The sequence below is a fragment of the Cervus canadensis genome, chromosome X (genome assembly GCF_019320065.1).
Source record: "Cervus canadensis isolate Bull #8, Minnesota chromosome X, ASM1932006v1, whole genome shotgun sequence".
NCBI lineage: Eukaryota > Metazoa > Chordata > Mammalia > Artiodactyla > Cervidae > Cervus > Cervus canadensis.
Genome location: NC_057419.1, coordinates 119,073,878 through 119,097,410, shown reverse-complemented (window position 1 = coordinate 119,097,410; position 23,533 = coordinate 119,073,878). Strand labels below are relative to the sequence as shown.

Here is a 23,533-nt window from a genome sequence, read left to right as displayed (position 1 = left end):
CCTGCAGGGCAGGAAGTGTGGCCCCCAACAGGAAAGGGCTCAGAAAAGCTAAAGCTTCAGCCAGGAAATAACCATCTTGCCCCAACCTTCATTTCACCAGATAAATGATGCAGCCAAATGGTGAGACACAAACGAGAGGGAATGGAGATGTCCAAAATCCATCTCAGCCTCAAACCAAGGAACAAAGTAGCCCTAAGGCCCTAAGGGCCTTAAGAGATGTGGAGATGCAGTAATTACCAGGTTAATTAAAATCACTGAAGACGGTCAATGTGAATCAAAGCAGAATTGGTGGGGTCTGCGTTATCAGGCCTGATAGAGGCAATTTCCCCCCTTTAAGAATGCATTCTGAGTTCATACCTTGATTAGCTTAAACAATCATTTCCAAATCTTCACTTTCCCTTGGTGCAACTAAGGCCAAGCACTTTTTAATGTATGTGCGTGCGGTGCATGGCAGGGTGGGAGCGGTCAAGTAAAACAGCTAGTGAAGAGGTTCCCCCAAGCAAAGCAAAATGGCAAGCAGTCTGTCCTCACCACTGGCAATAGATTTTGAGGTTGGTGAGGACAAGCAAGAGGGGTCTCAGAACACCAGGCCTCAAAAGCAAAACCACTGCGGCCTTCATGCTTGCCCTCCTCCACAGTACTCACGCGCATCCTTCAAACCAGGTGAGGCAGACATACCAGGCAAGTCTCAACTGCCATCTCTAAAGTCCTTCCAAAGGAGAGAAGACACCCCATAGCTTAGGGATGGAACCTCTGGGCCTAGGACAAAGGCAGGCGGGCGGGGAGAAGGAGGAGGAAGACATTAATCCTGCTGGGCTTCCTTTTAGTCCAAATGACCCTCTGGCTTCCTTAGTATAGATAAATATATAATAAATAATATCAATATATCTGCACATAAAGATTTTTTTCAAATTCCTGCTATTCATTTCACATTCCGTTGACAATAATGCCCTGAACCCTCCAGGAACTGCTGGGCACCTCCCCTAATACCCTCTAGGTTGAGGCCGTGCCTTTGAAGTCCCCACCAGGGACTCAGGGCTGGAACTGCTAAGAAACACCCAAAGACTGAAAGCAAGAAGGCCGGCAGCTTTAGATCCATCGCAAGCTGCTCTCCTCCTCAGAGTTAATGTAAAGTCATCAGAGTTCCAGTGTGGACCGCAGACTTCTCAGCCCTTCAGTCCCGGGGATAGCCTGGGATGTAAACACGTAGGAGGATTTATTCCTTTAGCCAGGAAAGGAGTCGTTAGGGTAAAGGGTAAGGGTCAAGGGGTTCAGTTTGGTGTCTGAGGAGCCCAGAGAAAGCGGGCAGAAGCTGAATCCTCTTCGAGCCAGGTTTTTGGCCCGAGTCGAGCAGGCTTCCCCCTTTACAGACCTTTCGCCCCCTCCTCCTTCCTCCCTCGGGCCTCTCACTCCCGCCGCCCCCCCACCCCCATGTCTCCACGCCCAGGCCGGGGGCTGCCCTTTGAGGTCTGCCTAGGGAGGTTTGCAGCCGGGGCGGTTGCCACGAAGGGTGGGACGCCCCGGAGACGCGACGCGAGACAGCGAGCCCCGGCATTTTCCCTTCCCCAGCACCTGTCCCACTTCGGCGCCGGGGCTGGGGCTGCACCCGCGTGCGGCCTCGGTGCCCAAGCGTCGGAGCCACGCACCGAGGTCGCCCGGGTTAGGGAAGTGGGGGGCCGGGGGAGGGGCGGGGCGTCCGGCGGGGGCGCCCCCCACCCCGCGCACGCAAGACCCTAACCACCACCCGCTTACACAGAGGCTAAACCGAGAGAGAGAGTCACACAGAAAGCTCGAGCGAAAACGCTTGCTCTCCGACCCCGAGCGGCGTTGCTCGCCCCCCCTCCTTCCTGGAGCCAAGGGCTGGCCGGGGAAGGTGGCTCCGTTCTTCCCCCGTGGCCAGTGCGGGGTCTGCGGCTGCCTGGCGAGGTTCCGGCTTCCCCGGGGCTGGCAGGGGGAGCCCCGAGAACTGCAGGCCCGCCCCCCCTTCCTCCTCCTCCTTCCCCTCCTCCCCCACGTGTCCTCCCAGAGCCCAGCGGCCTGATCCCAGCACCCCCCGCCACCTCCCTCCTCCTCGCGCTTCGCCCGCTTCCCCGGCAGCGTGGAGAAGAGCAAAGTTGCGACAGCCGGCGAGGGGCTCTGCCCAGGTGAAGGGGGCGCCGTGGGAGCGGGGGGGACGGCGCGGCCCTGCGGCGGGGGCGGAGGGGAGATAAAGAAACTTGCTTTCCGCCGCCCCCACCCCGCGCGGGTTCGGATCTTGCGTGGACCCAGCCCTCGTGGCGAGACGCGGCAACGCCGCCAGGACCGAGGCCGGCACCGGGACCGGGACCCGGACCGCGCGCCCGAGTCGGCTAGGCGGGCGCAGGCAGCGGGCCAGGCCGGCACCCAGGCAAGGGCGGGGTGGGTGGCCGTACACCGGACCGAACCGGGGACTCCGGTGGCCTGGGCGCGGGCCGAACCCGGACCGGGCCGAGTTGGGTGGCGAAGTAGGACGTGGATTCGGGGGCGGGGCGCGGCGGGAGGGGGAAACCAGGCCCGGCCGGACTGGCCTGGGCGTGGGGGCGGGGGGCGAGTTCGGGGCACTTGCTGGGCTCGGGACCGAGCGGTAGGGCGGGGCGGTGCTAGGGGCTGGGCCCGGCTGGCGGGGAGAGGGCGAGGGGAGGGGGGGCTGGGGGTGGAGTAGGGGCGTGGAGTTGGGAGCGGGGTCTGGCCTCGGCCGGGGGCGAAGGTAGATCGGCGGGGCCGCCAGCAAAGGGAGGGAGGCCCGTGGTAGCGCGGCGGCGGCGAAGGCCAGCTTCCGCGGAGTTTGTGCCCGGGCTTCCCGGGCTCCGGCCGCCTCACGCGCACAAATGGGGCTAGGGGATTGACTGGTAAGCAACTACGAGTGTTAGACGGTGTTCGGCGGCGATTCCGGGAAAAGCGCGGAGAGACACTGTCTGCAATTATGCCGCACACCCCCCCCCCCCGCAACCTCTTTAGCATCTGGATTCTGCTCTCAGGGGGCCGCGGACCCTCCCCGCCACAACCTTTTCACTCTCCAGCACTCCCACCGCCTCCCCCGCCTTACTCGGCCATCTGACTCTCCTAGGGGTGTGTGTTTGGGGGTGGACGACGGCGGGGGGTGGGTATACTTTCCCTCTCGCGGCGGCAGCCTAGTTCCTATCTTTATTCTTACATGTAGCGTCGCTTCGAGTCGCGTGGACATTGGGGTTCAGATAATTTACCCCAACTAACGCCCCCCCACCCCAAGCGATTTGATGGCTTTTAAGGAAGAGGCCGGATCTCTGGATTTCCACGCGTGGGATGAGGTTTGAGGATTGGGATTCTCCCCCAGCTCACTTCCAGTACCAACCCCTCTTTCCTTGTGAGCCATTTCCACGGGCATCCGAACTCGAGGGGAGGAACAGCAGTGTTAATGTGTTTCTCTGTCTCTACACAGGGTCGGCGTGGCCAAGGACGGCTGGTCTCGGAGGAAAAGTAGCCACCAGTCCAACTCGGGTCGCCCCCACTATTACTTAGGTGAGGGGGGGCAATGCTAAAGAAGGGGATACTGGTGGGTAAGGGCCCAGTATAAGGGAGGGGGCTGGGTAGTCGCCCCCGAGGGACTCCCTTTCTTGGCGGGGAGGGAGACGCGAGCCCCGGCTTCAAGGGAGGGGTTCCGGGGAGGGAGATGAGGGGTGGCGACGAGGGGGGGCGGGAAGAAGGGGGGAGTCACGCCCTGCCAGCAAGGGGAGCCTCCCTCAGGCCCCTGGGAGAAGGGGACTGAATGCGTCTGCTCTGTACTGCTGGGCAGGGGAGATCGGGGGTCTCCGGATTTGCACATTGGATCCAGCACCGGTGGCCTGAGAAAGTCAGGTCGGGGCATAAGGTGGAGAGCGTTGGAAGAAAGAGAGAAACCCCTGACCATGGTGCACTGATCTTTTCCCTTCCTCAACCTCCCCCTTGGTGGGGCGTACGGTGGGGGGGCGTGGGGCTCCTGCAGCCCCTCGAATTGAGCACCTTCGCCTCTCCTGGGAGTCTAGCTTTTTGCCCGGCTTGCTGCAGCCACCGCTGCCTCCCTCTCCGGAATCTGCTCGGTCCTCGCAGCGATCCCCTCCTCCTCCCCTCCCCTCCCTGTGTCACCGGGGCTGCTTGGCTCTGCCCCCTTCGCCGCCGCTTGCTCCCTGCTTTCGTCCCTCCCTCTCTTGCTTGCTCCCTCCCTTCGCCTCCTCCTCCCTATTCCTCCCCCCGGGCAGGCGGCATTCTGGGAGTTGTAGTCCCGCAGAGCGGGGGCCGGCGCCACCCGCGAACCCGACCGGACTCCACTTCCCGTCGAGCCCTGCGACCGGCACCCACTCCACCAGGCTTCGCTCGCACACACAGACACACACACACACACCGCTCTCCCCCTCACTCTTTCGCTCGCCGCGGCTGCTGCCAGTGTGTGGCTCTGTCTCTCCTCCGCTTTGCTGAGCCCTCCCTTCTTCCTCTCAGTTCCTAGAGTCCGACCGCCGCCGCCGCCGCCGCGAGAGAGGAGAAGGAGGTCGGTGGCAATAAGGGGCGGAGGGGGCATCAGATCGGGGCAGTATTAGGCGGGTGGTGGCTCTGAAGGGGTTAGAGGGAGTCCGGGTGGCGGCCTGAGCCTCCCCGCGGAGCCGAGTCGGGAACAGGTGCGTCTTTTTTTTCTCTCCCCCAACCCTTCCACCCCTTTTGACTCCCCAGCTTTCTCATATCCCCCACCCGCTCCTTTCTACCTCAAGCCTTTCCCCAACCCTGTCCCTTCTTCGCCCCGCGGCCGCTCTGCTTGCCCCCCGGGGGCGCCGTCCTCTTCGTGTCCCCGGACGTAGCGCTCCCTGGAGCTCAATCTGCCCTCGCCCCTCCCTTTGGGACAGCTCCCCTCCACTTCCCACCTTCGTACCCCATCCGGGCCATACCCTACCCCCTCCTCACCCCTTCTCCCCTTAGCCAGGTGAGACTTGTTCACCACGATCCGAGAGTCTTCTTCCCGGCTGGGCGGGGGTCTCCATGGAAACGGGGGTCGGGTTGATCCTGGGGGGGAAACCATTGGAATTACCCCACTCCTCGGAAAGGGAGGTGGAGGCATCGGTCTTGTTAACTACCTGGCCCCAACCCCCTGCTCCGAGGATCCGACCATCCGAAGGGAGGCTGGCCAGCAGGGCAGGGCGAGAAAGGGCTTGTTTTTTTTTTTTTTTTTGAGGGGGGGGGCTGTCCGTGATGAAGTCCTGAAGAGACCAGGAGAAAATACCCTCCAACCTCAGAGGGGAGGTGCGACGGGTGCTCTGAAGGGCTGCTTTCTCCCTGGTGTCGGGGTGCAGGAACCGTAGGGTAAGGGGTACCCCTAGGTGGCGGCGGGGCCTGGGTTCGGGAGTGGGAGTGCTGTGATGGGGGCAGGGGCAATTATCCGAGTCCCTGGAAAAAAGGCGGGGGATGACTTCGGAGCGCCCTGGCTCCGCTGCCCTCGCTCTAGGGGCGGGGGCCGCCGGGCCGGGCGCGGCGGGGAGGGGGCTTAAATTGAAGGAGGATGAGATGGGGGTAATTCATACTAGCCCTGGCAAGCCAGGGGGGAGATCCCGGCGTGCAAGCTCTCCACCCGCTTCGCGCCAGGCCTGAAGGCGAGGGGTCTGAGAGCAAAGCCGAGGACTGCAAGGAGGGAGGCTCCGGTTACGGGGCCGGGTTTCGGGATCAGGGGCAATCCCTCAGCCCTTGGGGAAGGAGGGAGAGGGATGGCCACGAACCCCAGGGCTCCCCCACCCCGGGTCCTGAGGGGCGTGAGGAACGGACAGCAGGCCCGGCGGAGCTGGATTCGAACGGATCGCGGCTGGGGAGTGCGGGGGGGCTTAGTGGTGGGCTTCGGGGGGAGCAGTCCCGCGGCGGGGCGGGCGGGCGGGGCGTGGGGCTCCGGCGGGCGGCGGGGCGGGGCCGGGGCGGCGCTGCTGCCGCCGCCGCCGCTGCCGCCGCCGCTGCTGCTCCTGCTGGGGCCGCCGCCGCCGTTGCCGCCGCCGCCGCCGCTTCTGGGCGGAGAACGGAGGCCAAAGGGAGTCCCGTGCCGGGGCAGAGGGCGCCGGCGGCGCGCGGTGGGGAGGGGGCCGGCCTGGGGGCGGGGGCAGGCGGGGGGTGGAGCCCCCGACGGGGGGCGGTACGAGCCCGGACGAAGACGACGGAGAGCCCCGGGGGCCGGGTGCATGGAGGACGAGGTGCTGGGAGAAGGAAGCGGGGGGTGGGTCCTGCGACGGGCCTCGTGGGCTTGGCTCGTCGAGGTTCTGCTTCGGGACGGGAGCCCTGCGGGGGTGCCCAGGGGTCCGGGAAGGGACCGGGAGGTGAACTGGACGATGGAGGGGGCCCTGCTCTCCGGGGTCCCGCCGAGAGGAAGGCTGGGCCAGAGGGACGTCCGGGGCAAGGCTGGGAGGAGCCGGCCGCACCTCAGCTGGGGATTTCGAGTTATGGAGGTGGGGGAGATTGTTGTAGGGAAAGAGGTGGTCAAGGGGAAGGCGCGAGGCAAGCAGACTGCAAACCGCGGAGGCCGGTGTGGGGGGTGGGGGCTTCTGTTCCACCCTCCCACCCCACCTGCGGTGGAGGCACTCTGTTTTTGTTTTATTGTTTTGAAAATTTTAGACGTTGTCTGAATGAAGCTGTTGATGCGGTGATACTTACTCATTCTTGGTGTCTCCTGGAGTAGACAGTAAGGACAAGCGTATCTTGGTGAGGACGAGGCTAGCCCAGGAGTCTAGCCCAGTTTAGGGGCTCTTTATGCTAGCGTGGGAAGGGAGCCTGGTAACTTCTGCGACAGCCGAGTGAATACTCTCCAGGCGGTTGGGCACAGAGGTGGAGTACGATTGCAAAAATGTTTGATGACACTTCTCGGGCGCATTGGTAGGTTTGCGCTACCCTGGTTAGCCCGTGGGTCTTTCAGCTTAGAAGGCTATTTCTCCAAGTCAGTCCGCTGAAACGTATTTCAGGGGAAATAAATGCAGGATGCGTTTGGGGTTGGGAGTGGATTAGGTTGATGATAAAATTACAGCATTGGAAGGGACTTTAAAGGCCACTTAATTTTCTGTTTACCTGTCTTGTCCTTGAATGTTGGGAGAGGGGAAGCTTTATTTTGGGAGACACGGTAGGCAGCACAGTGGAGCAGAGTTTAGGGGTACTTAAATTGGATGGTGATGTCCATGTAGTACTGAAGAGGACAGTTATGTAGGAAAGAAATTTGGAGGATTCCACTGGAGATTAAATGGGGGGTAACTTAATCCTAAAAATCATCCAGAGACTCCAAATAGAAGCAAAACATAGAGTGAGGAACCTGTTAAATACTGATGGAGCAGCAAAGTTAGTAGGAAAGACTGGGGGAGCTAGGAGGAGCAGGAGGCTTGGTTATGGAAGTTAAGAGAATCTGAAGGCTGATGGAGTTGAGGAGGGACATGGCCATCTTGACTAAGCTGTGTGGACATTGCTAGCTGTGTGGACATCTTTTGACACGGCAAGTGAGGCAGCTGCCCTGGGGGTGGATGTAGGGGACAGGAGGCACGCCCATGGGGCACAGAGCCTTACTCACATTGGCGTCATTAATAAGAGAGCTGACCCTATCGCTAGGTTTGCAGCAAAGGTAGGTAGGTTTCTTTATGTTCTGGCCCTGAGAAGTCGCTGATGGAGGAAGTGGGGTGGACTCTGATGTCTGGGTTAAGGAGGGCTTGTTCTTTAGGTCACAAGGAGGAGATGTCAGATTGTCGGGCTAGGGCAGAGGAAAGCTGAGTCCCTGTCAAGCCCCGCAGTTGGAGTCTGGATTGGTCAGAGTGGAAGGCAGTTCCCCAAGAAATGGTGGCTGTACCAAGGGCGCTTGTAGCTCTGGCTGTATTGATTTACCAGGAGAGGATAGGGAGGGAAGGAGGATCCCTTTCTTTCTCAGGAGTGTAAACTTTCTTGGGAAGCAAAAGGGGTTCCTCCAGACATCTCTTTGCCTTATTCATGCTATAGTTCACTACATGGGGGTGGGGGGAAGGTTCTCAACATGATGAGTCTGGATTAGGGTTTTAGAGAGTGTGTTCTTTTAGAGGAACAGAATTATAGGAGAAAAGGATTTGAATATTAGAAAGAAGGAAGGCAAAAAGAGAAGTCAGAAGTGGGTTGGATAGGCAGTGAAGAGGGAAGAAAGGTGGCTATCACTGGTCCCATTTTAGGGCCAACTAGGAAAAAGTGGAACCTTAAAATCTCCAGGATAATGTTTCCAAAGTAAAGTTTGAAGACCCTTTAAGACTCTTAACTTTCATGCTAGAATAAGTAAGGTTTGGGCAAGAGAGAAGGATATTGTTGTCATTCAGTTGCTAAGTCATGTCCGACTCTTTGTGACCCCATGAGAGAAGGATCTTGGGTAAAAGTAGGGCTAGGGAGAAAAAGTGATATATGGGAAGAAACAGAAATATATTTACACATAAGGAAATAGGAAGTTTAGAGATACTATACAGACTGAAAAATGCAGAATAGAGAAAGAGGGGGGATAATGAGCCAGAGGAGGAAGGTGTCATCTGGAGCTGGTGTGAGGAACATAAAAACTTGCTTTGATGGCCGCTGCCCTGGGAGGGCCCAGGAAGCAGAGGTTAACTGGGATCCAGGGCTTACAAGTCTGAGCATTAACTATAAAATCTCAGCTAAGGTAAGTATACAGAATGGGGGTAGGAATTCACCATTGTTAGTAGAATGGCCTTGAAAGAAGGAGAAAGAGGGAATACACCAGTTTTTCCAGTCTGCAAGTGGGTGGAATCCTAGATATAGGGAGGTGAATGATGGAAATTCCAGAATGAAACAGGATAAAGAACAGTGGCCTGAGAGCCTTGGGCCAGAATGGGAGGGTGGGGTGGGAGCAGGGAGAAGAGGCGTTAATCTGGGGTTGGACAGCTGGAGTGGTTCATTGCTTCTAGGCTGAGCTAAGTTTGAGATGGGCTAGAACGGCTTCCACCCCACTCCAGAACTCTTGCCTGGAAAATCCCATGGATGGAGGAGCCTGGTGGGCTGCGGTCCATGGGGTCGCTAAGAGTCGGACACGACTGAGCGACTTCACTTTCACTTTTCACTTTCATGCATTGGAGAAGGAAATGGCAACCCACTCCAGTGTTCTTGCCTGGAGAATCCCAGGGACGGGGGAGCCTGGTGGGCTGCAGTCTACGGGGTCACACAGAGTCGGACATGACTGAAGTGACTTAGCAGCAGAACGGCCTCAGACGGTAGAGAGCTGTTTTCCAGCATCAACCAGCATTCCGGGATTGAGAGAGGAGAAGTTCATGGTTGAGTTTGGTGGGAAAGTGAACACTAGAGTGGAGTGGAAAGAGTGCTGAGGAAAGTGGAAATTGTCGGGGTAAAATAGACAGGGAAAGGGAGAAGCCACCGATGACTACATTAAGGGCGGAAGGAAGACCCTACACCTTTGAGTTTTCAAAAGGAAAAGAAATTTCTTTTTAAAATATTTGTTTATTTATTTGTTTATTTGGCTGTGCCAGAGTTTGGCTGGGGTTTTAGCTGTGGCATGTGGGATTTTTAGTTGCAGAATATGAACTCTTAGTTGCAGCATCTAGTTACCTGACCAGGCATTGAACCTGGGCCCCCTGCATTGGGAAGGCAGAGTCCTAGCCACTGGACTACCAGGGAAGTCCCAGAGAGGAAATTTCTTAATGCTGACGTTCCAGTTGGATGTGAGTCTCTGCCAGAAGGTTTAGCGTCTGACTGGCCAAAGAGGGAGGTAATAAGAAGTAATCTACCTTTTGGCCAGTAGGATGCTATACAGTATTTTATGTAATCTCACATACAAACTAGGCTTTATTAATGCCAGTTTTTGAATGGTCATCCTTAAAATAACGTAGAACCTGTTCTCTTTCTAAATCATATGCTTTCCTACTGTTCATAACTTAAAAGCACTCTTTTATGATGAAAACTTTCTTTGGTGAACTGAAGTTGAATTCTGGTCAAGAGTAAAATTTAACTTTGTTTCTATCCCCATAATTCAAATATGCTGTTCTGGTTCCCTCTTTTTTTTTTTTTTTTTTTAAAGCAGAAGCCACCCTTTCCCCATAAAACATTAAAAAGTGGATCATTGTTTAAAAAGTGGCTGCAGGCTGCGTGTCAAGGTCATATTCTCCCTGGTCAATGAATTGTGATGAATTTGAAGAGAGATGATTTATTGTTTGTAAAATAGGGTAATTTTCAGCTTATTTGTGAGAGTGTGCATCGCAAGATACATCTTCATTTGGATTTTAAGACGACCTTAGGCTAAGTGTCCGTGAAGAATCGAGAGTACTGAGGGGCAGGCAAAGATTTGTGTTTCAGGCTTCTTTGACTGTCTGCTAAGAAACAAAATTTGGTTACCTCATTGCTAAGGTATGCCTAGAAATCTTAGTGTTAGTGCCATTTAAGGGTACAGTTAAGTTTTGTTATAATGCTGGTGTCCAGGGACAAGGAGAATAAGCAGGTTTTCATTTTTCCAAGTTCTCTAGAGAAATGTTCTATATGCCACCCTGAACCCAGCATGAGTGGATGCACCCTATACCTGACCTGAGAGGTGATTAGGTATCTTACCATGACGAAGCTTTACTCAGCAGGACTTGGTCGTATGACACACAAGTTAGTGTGGTCCAGTGGTTCTCAGACGTTAGCCTTCATCAGAATTACCTGGAGACCTTTGGAGACATACCGCCTTATGTTAGAGTCCTCATTCTTCTCTGTCCTAGTTGTGTGGAACTTTCTCGAGCCTCAGTTTTCTCATCTATAAAATGGAGATGATGATCCCAGCCTCACAGGGCTGTGAGGATTACACAAGATGATGGGTCTCTAGTACCTGGTCCATAGCAAGTGCCCAATAATGGCATTTAGTATTATAGTATAATCTAGTAGTATAATCTCATATTATAGTGTAACTAGTTTTTCTTATTCAATTGTGTCCTATGACATTATCTTTTTTTATTATGCTATGGTAAATGTGGTGGCAGAAAGAAAACTGTCAATAGCTCCCGAGTGCTCCTCTTATATCTTGATGCTCTGTGCTCTTTCTCCATATTCCTGTTGTATTAGTACATATTTAGCATTTACGATGTGGTAGGAAGAAATAGCTTGGCTCATTACTGCATTGTTGCATCCACCTTTGAGGTGGAAGTGGCAGCTTCTTTACCAGCTGTGCTGTAACATGGCTCTCAGTGTTTCAGGGCAGGAACTGAAGGGTGTACATCCAGTCGAAACTTCAGGGCACATTTTGGGCCATGGTTTAAAAATGACCCAAATGTAGTTTACCAGGGTGACATTTTAAAAATCCATTGCTTTCTGAAAAGGGCTGCTGTGTTTAATTATGACTTGTTGGGCTTTCCAGCTGTCTCTGACATCTGGAATTTCTACAAGAGCTGATAGATAGAGCCCGGGTCTGGGATGGCTCTATGACAAGGATGTTCATCAGCGATTGAATGGGAGAGATTAGCGTCTCAAATAGCTCAGGTATCCCCAAACCAAAGTTCTGGGCAGGGAAAATGATGGGCTGTAAACTATAGTCCCTCTCTGCAGCCAAAGTGGACTTTGATGCCAACAATCAACTATGCCAATATAGGGAGAGTGTCAGGCCAATTTGAAACAGTAGATCAGTGAACAAATTAATGATTTCTGTTTGACTTTGGAAATGCATTATTATTCTCTGCCTGTCCCCCTCCCCAGCGGATTTACCTTCCTATTTATATTCTGCTTAGGCAAATATTAAAATGAGTTGTTCCCTGAGCACACATGTACTATAAGTGGCAGAAGGCAGTCCATAAGTCGTCTGGGTTTAAAAATTAGCTGTGGCTAAACCACCCTCAGATAATTGGAAGTTGACTTTATTATTTTGCTCCAGTCCAATTTTATTTTATTTCTGTGATTTCTTTATCATGGAAGTAAGGAGAAGAAAGAAGAGAAAGTTTATGAGAGAAGCACAGGAAGTAAAAGAAATTCATAGGTCCAATGCTTTTTACACAGGGTTTCTGTATGGGGTAGTGGGTAGTGGGTATTTCCATTTTTACCCATAGTTTAGCAAGTATTTAATTATCAAGTACATATTGCCTGCCTTGTATCGTGCTAGGCACTATTGGGAGGAACTATTAAAAGAGGTAGAAAATCTTCCTAGCCTTGAAAACTCTATAGATGAATAGCAGATTGAGCCAATATTGAGAGTTTGAGATTCTGTGAGCTGAATGTGTGTATGTATGTGTATACCTTTGGATGAGTAATGTCTATAAAATGAGTTAAGCCCATAGTCTGGGGTGAGAGAATAGGGAAAAAAAATAGGCTGACATGGCCTCTCCAAATATTTGTGTAAGAGGTCCAGGAGACTTTTTTTTTTTAAGAAAGGCCAAAGCTTGGTGAGGAGGAATCTTTTAAGTGAAAAATTCCATATCTTGAATGCTGTACACTGAAATGAAGAACCTGTGAGAGCCACTGTCACAGTTTATTGCAGGGAGGACCCAAAAGCATCACAAAAGGGATTGAAGTCTCAGGTTACATTGCTTCAGCTTTGGAGTGTGAAAAACACCTGCAATATTCACATGGTCCTGCTGAAGACCAAATTGAGGAAAGCCAGCTCTTATTTTTTTTTTTTTTGATCTAGTAGAAATGAGAGGTGCTCAAAAGATGACCCTAGTTACGTAGGGTGACATTTTAAGGTGGTTTTGCATTTGGAAAAGGATTGATTAATTTCCTGATATTTAGGTTTTTTGGATATCTGTGACATCTAGAAGTTGTTCAAAATCTTGTTCCTAGAGCCTAGGTCCAGTTTAAAGCTATGATGAGGTGAGAAATTTTCTTTAAATGGAGTAAAATAATGTCCTTACAGTAAGAAATAAAAGTGAGTACTATTTGAATAATAGGGAAAAAATATCTTGGCAGTGGGTGGAAAAACTAAAATGATCTGGTGGTATGAAAATGTACGTGAGAGATTAAAATATTTTACTTTTGCCTACTTCACTGCTGGAATTGATTACCTTTGGTCCATTCAAGTGCTTTTGTGTTATTCTCAACTTTTGCAGATGACATAGTAACTGGACAAGAGTAAGATGTCTCAGATGGTTGAGAAGTAGGGGCTGAAAATGCCCTCCAAGTTTGTTCCCCCACAGTTGAGGCTTTGGGTAGTAGAGCATAGTCGTCACTTGGTATCTGCAGGTGAGTGGTTCCAGGAACCTCCTCAGATGTCAAAATGGAATCAGATCCCACAATTCTCAAGTCGCTGATGCAAAATGGCAGAGTAGAAAGAAATTTCCACAGCAACATGAGTTTCGCATCCCTGAATTCAACCAGCTGCGGATGTCGAAGACCAAGATCAAGACCTCAAGCCCTGGTCACTCCTTTGAGATCAATGTCTAGCCTCCCAAGGTGACTACTTTGGAAGTAATGACATTCATTTGAGTGAGTAAGCTATTATGCATTTAGCAGATAGTTAACCTTCCTTTGTATCCAAGTCTCATAAATGTTTATAAGGTGAGGTTTTCAAACATAGAGGTACCTAAGGAGTCTATGAAGGTGCCTCTGCTAGAGCTGTCTGCAGGCAATGCCTTAGCTTTCTCGGTAAACACAGGAATGAATGTATCTGAGAACAGGATGCCATGTCCCTTATAGGACTGATGCCTTGGAGTAGAACTGGTGGAACTTTTTGGATAGAAAAAAAAAAAACAACACAACAAAACCTCAGGGTAACTAGGAAATGTGAGAATATAAGATGGGGATGAATAGGGCAAAGGACCCCTTTCTCATTCCAATTTCCCAGCAGATTATTTTCAGTTGATTTCATCTGTGTGTATGTTTGTGTGTGGTGGTATATGGTGGTAGAGGAACCTGTTTTGCATGAAGGGAAGCAAAGTGATTGGGGCATGTTTACAGGACTCTTGAGTTTCAAGGAGTGGTATTTGGTTAATGGTAGGGAAAGATGAGGGGATATAGATTTTGAGGGAAAAGCTGGAGGAGAATCTTAGAATATCCTTATATGGAGAATCATTAAATTAGAAGAATGTAAGTTGGAAGAACTTCCTCATTGGGGGTGAGGTTTCAGATATTAAGTGGGGGAAATAGGAATGTTAGTCCTACACATGAAAGAAGGCAGAGGGCCAAGGAGGGTAAGACCCATGGTAGGAGTTCCATATCTAAAGCGAGGTGAAGTTATCCTTCTTGGGTATGTGTAAACTTTCCTATTGAAAGCAATGCTTTTGAGACATTTTGACATCTCTCTAAAGGCACTCCGGTGATTGTGTGGAAGTCATGGCCTTTTCATGTTCCCTGGGATCCCAATGCCAATGAGCTCTTGGGTCTCCTTGCGTGGGTGGGGCGGGTATCTTAGATGTCGCTTTTCCCAAAGTGGGGAGTGGGGTGGCCTTGCCTTAACTTCTGTGAAATCAGAATGTGAATACCTCTCTCTCTGTCTTTCGGGAACTTTCCCCAGAGTTCTGAATTTCTATTGGAGCAGTAGGTCCCAAAGTTGATTTTCTTTACTTATTAGTCATCACTGACCCAACCCTCCTTCTTTAACTGTCTGCTGGCCACGCCTATCCTCTTGAGGACAGATTCAGGGCCAGGCTTCAAGATGAATATTTTCCGGCTCTTTCTTTTTTTTTTTAAGGTTGTAATTGCTTCCAGGTCACAAGGCAGTGTGAACCAAAAGAGTCCTGGGGGAGTACTACCAGATTTAGTTTAACTGAGGCCTTCTTAATCTTGAGTTTCTAATTTACTGTCTTGATGGTAGAGTCCAAGCAGGAGTAAGTGGGCAGGTTTCATGCTATGTGTAAGGGCCCTGGTTGTGTCACATGCGTTGCCATCAGCAGTTGTTCTTCATGTAAGGGGTCTTCAACCACAGAAGGAGCCATATGATTCCGGAGAACTTGTCCACTAGACTCACAAACACACTGTATGGTCATTTTCAAGGGTGGAAACTAAAAGTTTTTAACAATGTCTACTTTCATTTTAAAAAATGTCAGATAGATACTTTGTCACCTCCTGTCATGTCCTCCTCTTCCTCCTATGCAGGGTGACCATGCTTTTGCTTGTAGTTGTTGTGAAATCTCCTTGTTTTGGCATCTTCCTTTCAAAACCGAACCAAAAAATTCTACCCAATCTGTAGGATCTTGGAGATTTTAGTGCTGACTGTCCTGTATTACCAACTCTCCCAGCCCTAACTTGGGCTACAATTTGATGTTCTTCCCCTTTTGAGAAGATATTCTCTCTAAACTTTTCTAAAATGTCTGTCTTCAGTGCTTCCCCACAGTGTTTCAGTTTGGCCCACGATGGTGAAATATTTCAGGTTCCCCTATTTCATTTTTTTCCTTTTTGGTTGTTATTTGCTATGGGCTTCTCTTTTATGCCGTTTATACCTTCACTTGTCTTCGAGGATTTTGTTTTTCTTTCCTCCTTTTGGATTTTTTTTGGGGAAAGCATTCTACTTCATTACGGTTTTTCTTCTACTCCCTGCTCGCCCTAAACTTAGCTGCTATTCTCACCATGTTAAGGTCATTGCTCTCCCATTATCCATTTTCTCTTTGATTTTCCCTGTTTCATAGTGTGGTGATCCTGACTGGCTACCTGCTTTCTGCTGCCCGCTTGTTGGATTCAATCCCTTGGATCTTGGTCAGGCCTTCTACTTATGTGCACGTGCGCCTGCTAAATCTAGACTTTTTCTTAATTTTTTCAGCACCACTTAGCACTTCAGGTTGGTGGAGCATGTGTTCTTCTTTGTTCTCACCACAAGTTGGATGTGCCTTTTGAGTCCCCCCCCCCCCCCCCCGCCAAAGTGGGGACAGCTTGCTGTGGTCCTGCTGCATTTGATTCTGCAGCCCTGCAGCTGTTCATTTCTTAACAATTACATGGTTGTGACATCTGGTAAAATCCTTTGAGGTATTTCGTATCCTTGTGCCTGTGCTTCCTGGGTCACTTGAGATTACCAGGTTTCTCCCAAGTTCCTTTCAGGAACTTCACTTTTCACCTTTGATGTGATGGTTGCCATCAGAGAAGGAGTGAGAGGCCGATGGAGAATTGTACACCACACATGAGTGCCGGCACTATGAGTGAAAGCAAGCTGGGCCCCAAGTGTGCACACCAGTGGAGCCTGCCAAGGGTGACATGTCTGTAAGATTTTCCCTTTGTGCTCACCTCTCCTGAGAAGTTGTGTACCGTTGAGTGGTTATTAACTTGATTGGACTTAGAACAGAACCCTCGGCCTCCTGGATCAGAATCTTCAGGGCTGGAACCTATGAATCTGTATTTTGAACCAGCACCTTGAAAAATATTGGTGTGCGTGGTCCATCCTGACTCCTCCTGTCCCATGTGGGCATTGACACCATCGGTACCTCTTTAGAAGTGACCTTTGCTTACTCCCTGCCCTTCTTGTGTAGACCATTTAGCTTGATGCTCTCTTGACTGCACTTTCCACCCTTCCCCTCCCCTCCCCACCCCTGCAAAGGCTACTATTAATTAGCAGCACAGGCCTTCACACAGGAAGCGGCACACAGGAAGGGGCGCTGCTCTGACAAAGTCATAATAGAGGAGTGGGAGGCCGAGATTTAAGCTGATGCTCTATCTTCAGGATCTTGCGCAAGTGGCGGTCTCTAGGATCAGGTTTGCCCTCTAGGTAGTCATAAAATATGTATTTTATGCTAATTATTTTGGTTTTTACTTGGTTTTCTTGTTGTTATTTGGGGTCTTGGGGCCGTCTAAAAACTCCCTTATCTAGGTAATGATATTCTATACTTTGTTCTGTTTCCAAATGCTAGGATTCTCTCCTTTGATTTCTGTCCCAGGTCCTACAAACTACTAATCGCCTCTAAACAGAAGAAAAATTAACCTAAGGGTGAAAAAGCCTTGGTGACTTACATATCCGCTGCCTACAAAATTCAGGTAGCCACTAAAACGTGCGTTAAAATTCATGTTAAAAATTTGTCCTATGCCAAGAATGGCCTGTTCCGTTGCCTGAGTCTTCTAATGCCTCACAGAGAAAAAAGATGAAAAAAGATGATCAGCCAACAGACTGAGCTGTTATTCCTTAAAGTAGGATATTCCAAGATACTCTAAGAAACAGTCAAAACTTGATTAACCAGGATGTTTAGGGAGTGGGATCCTAGTGAACTGAGGTGTCTTACCCCTTGCTGAAATCTCCCTAAAATTATGTGTGAATCCATGTAACTGTTTTAGAAATGTTAAAGATAATTTTCACGGAAAGGTAAAATCATGAGTCTGTTACAGATTTAAGAATGAGCACGTGTTAAAGATTTTATTTTACTCATTAATCAACAAGGGAACCAGACAGATGTTTATAGTCGGTTCAAAGAAAAAGGTCCCAAAAGCACAATTTTATATGGAGTAAAGGAATTGAATTGCAAATGGAGGCAAAACTGGTTTTTCCACAGTGGGGAGGGAAGTCAATCCAAACTGCATGGGACAAGACAGAGTTTGCATATCCATCAGTTACCTGCAATTTACAGAGGTGCAAAAGAGCTCAGAGACAATGAACAGGGCTAGAATCAGGCAGCTTGGAAGGGTGTGCTGTAGATAAGGCAGAGCTTTTTTGTTAAAGTACAGTTTCTAAGAAATAGTAGGCATGGTGAGTACTTTTTCTGGGGGGCTTCTTTTGCCTTTTATAGTTTCTCAGGGTCACCACCTAAATTCTCACCCAAGATTCACTTCCACGTAACACGAATTTACTAAGTACTTACTATGCATAAGACATTGCAGAAGAACCAGAGACAGAAAAGAAGGTATTTGTTACCTTAAGTAGCTGATTGTCTGGGAGTGGGGGAAAGACACCTGTGCCATATGCCCAGTTAATCACACAGCAGAGGGACTAAGAATCTGTGCTGTGGTAGGTATGGGAATGAAATGTTTAGGGAGGACCAGACAGGGAGGAGTTAACTGGCCAAGGACGGAGCGGGGGTGGGGTGGGGTGGAGAGATGACATGGTGACATTCAAGCTAGGCTTTGACAGGGGACAGAGGGGAAGAGGGGACACAGGAGAGGCCATTTCAGGGTAAGGAACCAGCCTGGAACTGGATGGTCTGTTCAGGGAAGGGTCAGGAATCGAGTGGTGAGGGCGCAGGATGTGGCCAGACAGGAGGCTAAAGGCCAGGTCATGGAAGACCCTGAAGGCTGTGCTAAGAAATGTGGGCTTGATTCTGAAGACAGAGGAAAGCTGTTGAAAGCTCTGGCAGATGGAGGGGGCAATGTGATCGAACTGGTGCTTTAGAAGATGAATTGATTGTAGAATCAAGAGATTAGAGACAGAGAGACCAGTTAAGAGGCTACTGCAATATTCTGGGTGAGGGATGATGAGGGACCACATCAGGGGCAGGGGCGAGAGGGCTGGAAGGAGAGGACAGAGATGGTGTTACTAAGGCTTGACTCCTGATTGGATGTGGGTAGTGTGGGAGAGGAGCTGAACACAGAAATTTCCAGGCTGGGGGATAGTGGTGCTCTTAACTAAGATAGGAAACACGCTGGGCATGGAGGGTAGGGAGCAGGTTCTTGGTAACAGATAATGAGTTCGGTTTGAGACACATTGAGTTTGAGGGGCTTGGTGGACATCTAATTAACAGCAAGTGGCTGGCAGCTGGAAATTCTGGTCTGGGTCTAAGGAGAGAGGTCAGGGCTAGAGATACAGATTTGGGCATCATCAGTGCCCAAGGGGTGAGTGGAAACTGGGAGGTCTTGAGCTAAGAGAGAAGGAGGGGTGGGGCGTGTGCGTGCGCGCGCACACACACACACACACACACACACACACACACACACACACACACACACACACACACACACACACACACACACACACACACACACACACACACACACACACACACACACACACACACACACACACACACACGGAGGCAGAGGGCGAGGGGGCGTTGGGGAGAGCCAGAAACTGGGAGGACTTGAGCTGGAGAGGCAGGGAAGACAGGAGGACAGAGCGGGAGACTGAAGGCTGAGGCTGAAGGACTAAAAGGAGAGGAGAGGATAGGCAATGGGGAGGGAGAAAGGGGAAATAAGGAAGGTGAGATAAAGGAGGGAAAGGACTGGGGCAGGAGATGCGGGGGAAGGGGAGAACACTGAAGGAGAGAGAAGAGAAGCCAAGGAGAGGGGAAGAGAGAGAGACAGCCCGGAGAATAATGGGGGAAGGGGCATGTTGAGGAGGAAGAGAGAGAAATGGGAGAGTGGGATTGAGAGGGGAGGGGGAAGGGAGAGAGAGGAGGCAGGTAGGAAGAGAGAGGGAGGGAAGGGGAAGGGGTGGGAGAACATGGCAGAGGTGAGGAGAGACTTAGCAAGATGAGGGCCAGGTTTCTGGGGTGGCAGGAGAGAAGCCCACAGGCGCAGGGTCTGTAAAGCCAGACGAGGGGCAAGTATAAAGGAAGGGGTGAAGCAGCAGTGTCCTACGCTCTCCTATGTGACAGGGACAGGAGGAGGGGGATGTCCAAGGAGAGGATGCGGCCCTGCTCTCCTCTCACTGACTCTCCTTTGTCTTCTCCCTCTGCATCAGCCCTGCAGCCTCTGGGCTCTTTTCTGATCTTAGCAGGCACCTCCTGCCTTAAGGACCTGTGCAAGGTGGTTCCCTCTGTGGAATGCACTTCCCCAGATGTTCACGTGGCTCGCATCTTTGCTTCCTTCAGGATGTTTAAATGTCTCCTCAGCAAGGCCTACTCTCATCACCCACTTATAAATTGTAGCCCATTCTGCTCCTTGCCCCCCACTATTGCCTTGTCCCTTAGCCTGTGTTATATCACCTTCTAACATCCTGTAACATAGTCATTTAACATGTTTATTGGCTATCTCATCCCACTAGAATATAAACTCCATGAACACGGGGGTTTCTTGTCTTTTTTGTTAATTGTTGAATCCTTGGTACCTTGTACAGTGGTGGCACATAGTAGGTGCTTGAAAAAATTTTTTTGGATAAATAAGTGATGATATGTTGAATATGGACAATCTCCAAAAGTTGTATAAAAGATGTGTTATTTCTGTGTTAGTTGCTCAGTCATGTCTGACTTTGTGATCCCATGGACTGTAGCCTGCCAGGCTCCTCTGTCCATGGAATTCTCCAGGCAAGAATACTGGAGTGGGTAGCCATTCCTTTCTCCAGGCTGTCTTCCTGACCCAGGGTTCAAAGCTGGATCTCCTGCATTGCGGGCAGGTTCTTTACCATTTGAGCCACTAGGGAAGCCCATATAAAGGATAAATGAAACAAATCCCCGAGGTAGCTATATTTTACTATGATTTACTTCTTTGTACAGTGGAGAACAGCATAAAATTCTGATCACCATAGGGTTTTGTTCAGTAGAGCTTTGATGAATAAGGCTTTTAGCTAATAAGTTAACTCGAATTTGAAGGTCTCAAGACAAGCTCATTGGATAAACATCTTTCTCTTGATGCCTTGATTTCTCTGGAAGGTGAATTGGCTTTGCACTGGTTATCAGTAGTGAGAGCCCAACACTGGCTGGTGAAGGGGGTGGTAGGTCATAGGGATGAGAGACTGATAGGAGAGACAAGGACAGACATGTGCAATTCTTAATGGAGCATTGTTTTTCATCTGCATGTTTGTGGTCAGAGCACAAGGAGTATGTTATCTGATTTGAAGGGTGCTTTAAACCTGCTTAGGTATATGCATTATATCTATATGATTCCTACCTTGAAATTAGAATAGTTTTGAAGGGCTTATAAAGCAAGCATGTGCTTCCTCTGGAGAGCTTAAATTGGCAATGTCACTCAAATACTTCAGTACTCATGGATTAGAGAGTTGACGAGAAAAAGATTCCCCAGTAGTCTTTCAATGCACTGTTCGTATATGGGAATGACCCTCTAATTGTAGTTGGTTAGGCTAAATGTGTGTAGAAAAATATACTGTCATCTCACTTGTCTGAAATAGATTGAATTTCCTCGAACACTCATGCATATCTGTCTTTCAGATAATTTAAAAATCACTCTAGGTGATTAACAGCATCCTCATCTCCATCCTGAAACCTATGGATTCCTGGAAAGCTGGTGCTCCCTCGTCCCCATTTGGACCTTAATTTTCCACAGCAGTCAGGCTTGTGAGAGAGATGGCTTTAATGTTTTGGCACTCTAATTACCTTTATTTGTTTCAGTGTTTTCGCGTAAAAGGTGGTTAAAGCACTGTCTGTGTTACAAGTTTTGATTTTTGGGGGTTCTTTTTCCCTAGGGGGAGTGGCCGCAGCAGGTCCTAGCTGGTGGTGAGTGGCTGTCATGATCTCTACAGCACCGCTCTACAGCGGCGTGCACAACTGGACCAGTTCTGAGCGGATTCGCATGTGTGGCATCAACGAGGAGAGGTGAGGAGGCTGGGAAGGTGGCTGTGGCCGACTTCCGGTGAGCTGTCCCTGCTCCCCAGCAGGGTAGCTATGAGAGGGCCAGAGGAGGAACCCTGGGAAGGAGACTGTTAGTTGTTTCTGATTTTCCTGAGGTGGGCTGGGGCTGGGGTGGTGAGAGTGGCCTGCTCTGCTGTGCTGTCCCTGTTCAGATGAAAGTGAGGAGGCCAACAGATGACCTTTTGCCAGCTAGTATTTGTCTACTCATTAAGAACTGTCAGATTGTGGAATAAAGGGATGCTCAGGCAATTGCAGTTTTTATTTGCTGCATCCATGTTCTGTGCTCAAGGATACATATAAGATATTTTTGGTCCTTGATCTAAGCCTGGAAGAAAGACAGTTTTATCATTCAGCTTTACACTGGGAATGGTTAGTGGATATTCTGGTGATCAGCACTTTCTGGCCTCACGAGGCTAGTGATGATTTGCAGTGAGATACTTATAAAGTATCAAAGGACGATCAGACTGCTTAACGTAGTTTTCATAGGAAACTGAAAGTTGGTGATGCCTGCTGGATCTGTGTGCATTTTCAATTTTCTGTTCACCAAAATACTGGGTTGACCAAGCTGTGCCATTTCTGATCATACCCCATATGAAGAGCACTCAAAATGGCCTTCAGATTCTACATTTGACTTTTCCGGACTCTTGGCCAAAGAGCATGTGTGTTGGTTGCAATGCCTCTCCCATTTGTAGAGAAGGTATGGCTCCCCCATGCTAGCTGGTTTCAATATATTGACTTGAAATCCAAATAGGTCAAATCAATCACCTAGAACACAGAACAATATGACTTTTCATTGGATTCAAGATCTGGCATTTCCTTGGGGAAATCTTGGAGGTGTGTGCATGGGTGTGTGTGCGTGGAGGGGGTGTGGGTAATTTTGAAAGGAAAAGGGATGGCTATCTTCCTTCTTCTGCTCTTAACTGGAGAAGTGTGTACTTGTCTGAGGTTCAGGTTAGGAGAATAGACCTTTTTATTTTTTTTGAAGCCATTAGTGTTTGATGGTTTAATGCTCTCTACACAGAGGAATGAGTTAGAGATGGACTTAAAAGGAATTTAATTTTAGAATATAAAAGTCAAGTTCAAGGAAAATAAGACAAAATTCTTCTAGGATCTGTGCAAGAAGATATTTTCCTTTGCATATGAGGTGTGTCCTTAGATAATAACTAAGTGATGATGTGGGGAAGGCAGAGTGGTGGTATTTGTGTGAGTATTCATTGGCAACTAGTTATAAGCAGATGAGACTTTGATGTAGAGATCTGGACTAGAGCCTTCAAAAAATCAATGGACAAGTTACTTGGGTTTACTGTCCATTCTAAATCCCCACTGAAAAAGGACCATGAATTGGAACCAAACTTGATTTTCACTTCTTATGGACCTTTCTTGGGATGTTTGGTTACCAAATATGCCACGTGGTTAGGATGACCTTTTAAGTGTTGTCACTTTTGACCTCGTCTACCCATTATTGTTGCCTTCCTGCTCCAGCCTAGGCCATGCTACAGCTAATTTCCAAAAGGTGATCTCACCTTATTTAAAACCATCTTCCTCATCAACCCTTTACCACCTGTAGAATTTAGCTATTTGGAGTGTAAAGCTGCATATGGGGGTTAATTCTTAAAGTTAGGTTTGAGAAGCCCACCCAGCTCCATCAGATATAGTTGGGGACTATAGAAACAGGGGACAGGGGCTTTCTTCTGGCCTTAGGTGACTGACTCTAGACCAGCCTCCAGCTAAATCCCTCTGTTTGTTTGCTTGCTTGCTTCCTTTCTTGTACCCATTCATGACTTCATTCACCAAACATTTGTTAAACTCATTCAGAGCAAACCATTTGTCATGGGACATTGGTGGTAAGTGCTGTCGAGTGGCATGTTCAGTGGGAGTCTAGATGCAAGAATCAAAAACTTCCTGGGGTAAGAAGGGAAGGCTTCCCAGAGGCAGTGACATTTGAGCCAGGGCTTGAGGGATGAGTAGGAGTTTCAGGTGAGGGCTGGTGTTTGTCACACCGTGTGTGTATGGGGGGGACTTTGGCTGGAATAAAGGCAGTCTTGGGGTGTGATGGGATTTGAGGCAGGGAAAGTCTGCAGGAGCTGGGATCCAAGGAGCGAGATATGTGCCATGTAGTTAAGGCCCAACAGGAACTGAAAAAGGTCTGGTTTGACACTGGTGCTAGCCCTTAATAATTAGGCAGACAGCCCTGAAAG

At 49.8% G+C, this 23,533-nt stretch overlaps 1 protein-coding gene across 7 annotated transcripts in view; it reads left to right on the top strand.

Moving 5' to 3' along the window:
* The first annotated feature begins 1,781 nt into the window (after window positions 1-1,781).
* BCORL1 (BCL6 corepressor like 1) overlaps window positions 1,782-23,533 on the top strand; it is a 61,092-nt gene continuing 39,340 nt past the window's right edge. The window contains exons 1-4 of one of the 7 annotated variants that reach the window (XM_043458445.1): window positions 2,677-2,867; window positions 3,179-3,305; window positions 3,437-3,516; window positions 21,170-21,299. In XM_043458445.1, the coding sequence (XP_043314380.1) occupies window positions 21,214-21,299 (86 nt within the window). In that variant the 5' untranslated portion in view covers window positions 2,677-2,867; window positions 3,179-3,305; window positions 3,437-3,516; window positions 21,170-21,213. Of the gene's footprint in view, window positions 2,145-2,676; window positions 2,868-3,178; window positions 3,306-3,436; window positions 3,517-4,280; window positions 4,520-5,200; window positions 5,323-6,110; window positions 6,192-21,169; window positions 21,300-23,533 lie in introns of those variants that run through there. The other 6 variants (XM_043458448.1, XM_043458442.1, XM_043458444.1 and 3 more) reach the window with 6 other exon arrangements.